Below are 2,014 nucleotides of genomic sequence, written 5' to 3' on the forward strand. Positions count from 1 at the left end.
AAGTTCATCTAAAACATCATTAATATCCACGTTAATATCACGATGAATATTAAGTAAGGCTAAACCATTTAAACGTATTTGTCCAGAAGAATTTCTCAAATAAGTTTTCAAACGACGGAGTGTTGAAAACGATCGTTCTCCTGTGGCAGTAGATATTGGAAGTGTAATAAATATTTGAAGAAGCTTAGATATTATTGGATAAACATCTGGACAGGTTTGGAAGTATACTTCAATAGCATTTTTGTTCTTGAGTTCAGCAGATGTTAAAGTTGAATATTTAGTGTACCACAAATCTAATTCTCCGTTTAATAAATTATCATTTAGATTTGAATCGGTACATTTATCAACTATATCTTGATATGTTTCTACTAATTGTTTGAATTTACCTTTTATCTCTTCAGATATTTTCATTTCTATCTTGGATAAAATACAATCAAAATTATTCAAGACAATCTTGTGTGATATAAATCTATCGTTCAATTGGTCTAGAAAATTATCTATAAAAGGTATGAATACTGAGACTCTCAAAAAGTATTCTGGATTATCCGATTTACATTGACGTGGCAAACTAACAGTAATATAAAATTTTTAACACAATGTTATCACAGATAAAAATAATTGTTGAAACTCTACATCACAATTTTCTCTAATTTCCTGAATAGTATTTTGAACATTAGATGCAGCTTCTAGTGCAGTTTTTAGATCAAGATTTACTGTTTGAAGATATTGGCTGAGAGGAAAACGTATGGAAAGTATTTTCACTAAAATAGCTAAAGCTGTTTGAAATTTTAACTGTCTTATCGCAGTAAGTAGATGACTTGCAGAACTAGAAGTGTCAGAATCTGGCCAAAGTGTTATTTTATCTAGTGCATGTAAAATGGCTGGTTGAAGTTCTTCAAATAATATAACTGCATCATGGCGATCGACCCATCGAGTTGCACATAAATTTTTTGGTTTAAAACGATTGGTCTGTGGAAATATTTCTACTATTGATAATTGCAAAATACTTTGCGTTTTTGGATAACCGAAAAAAGTACTTACACTTTGTATAGTACCCATACAATTTCTTATTTCTGGGACTTTACAGCTAAAAGTTATTGCTAAATTTAAACAATGTAAATAAAATGCACTAGGATGTTCATCGCGAATAAATTTTTGTACGCAATTATATCTGCCACTCATTGCTGCAGCTCCGACGTACCCTTGCCCAGTTAAATATTTAGTATTTAGTCCGAAGTCAGTAATAATTTTCAATATAACATCAGATAATCCTTTTCCTGACATATTTTGAATTTCGATAAATTGTAAGAAGTCTTCTCTAATTTTATTTGCATTAAAATCGACATAACGAACACATAATGTCATTTGTTCTTTGTTAGAAACATCTGTCGTTTCATCAGCCAATATGGTGAACGATTTAGATTTATTAACATTAGCTACCAAATGTTCTAGAATTAATTTATTGCAGATTGATATTATTTCGTTTTGGATCAATGGACTTAGATAGGTGGCATTTTTATTGGTAGTTTCTAAATGATTTTTAAGCACATTGTCACCAGAATCAATTCGAAATTTAATTAGCTCTCTGAAATTTCCCTGATATTCTGTACTAGCATGTTCATTTAGATCAATAACTCCCGAATCTCTATGCCCTCTTAACGAAATTTCTTGATTTCCGCAAAATAAAATTGTTTTAATAATTGGACGGAGACGATCTCTGTTATCATTAATTTCTTTTTTTAAAGCTTCATTTATCTGCCTGTCAATTGATTCAACTTTTTTAATTCTAATTGCCAAAAAATTATCATATTTAATTTGACTAAGTTTGTGGTAATGATTATTTTGATGGTCTTTAAACGAATCTTTGGCTTTTTTCAAATTATTATATTTTTCAACAATCAATTTCCCAGGATTTTGTTGACCACCCTTTCCTAATCCATCTGATGGTGGGAATAAAATACATGTCAAACAAAAAGCCCCATCTTGTATTTTTGAGTAACGAAGCCAACAGAAC

The 2,014-nt window shown here is 30.2% G+C and overlaps 1 protein-coding gene across 1 annotated transcript in view; it reads right to left on the reverse strand.

Annotated features, from left to right (window-relative positions):
- Nucleotides 1–1,786, reverse strand: part of LOC111040862 (52 kDa repressor of the inhibitor of the protein kinase-like) — a gene marked incomplete at its 5' end in the record, with an annotated part of 3,481 nt that extends 1,695 nt beyond the window's left edge. The window contains 2 exons of the mRNA XM_022324926.1: nt 16–568; nt 629–1,786. Of these exons, the coding sequence (XP_022180618.1) occupies nt 16–568; nt 629–1,786 (1,711 nt within the window). The remainder of the gene's footprint in view (nt 1–15; nt 569–628) is intronic.
- Between the last annotated feature and the right edge of the window lie 228 nt (nt 1,787–2,014).

The sequence above is a fragment of the Myzus persicae genome, unplaced genomic scaffold, assembly GCF_001856785.1.
Source record: "Myzus persicae strain clone G006 unplaced genomic scaffold, MPER_G0061.0, whole genome shotgun sequence".
Classification (NCBI taxonomy): domain Eukaryota; kingdom Metazoa; phylum Arthropoda; class Insecta; order Hemiptera; family Aphididae; genus Myzus; species Myzus persicae.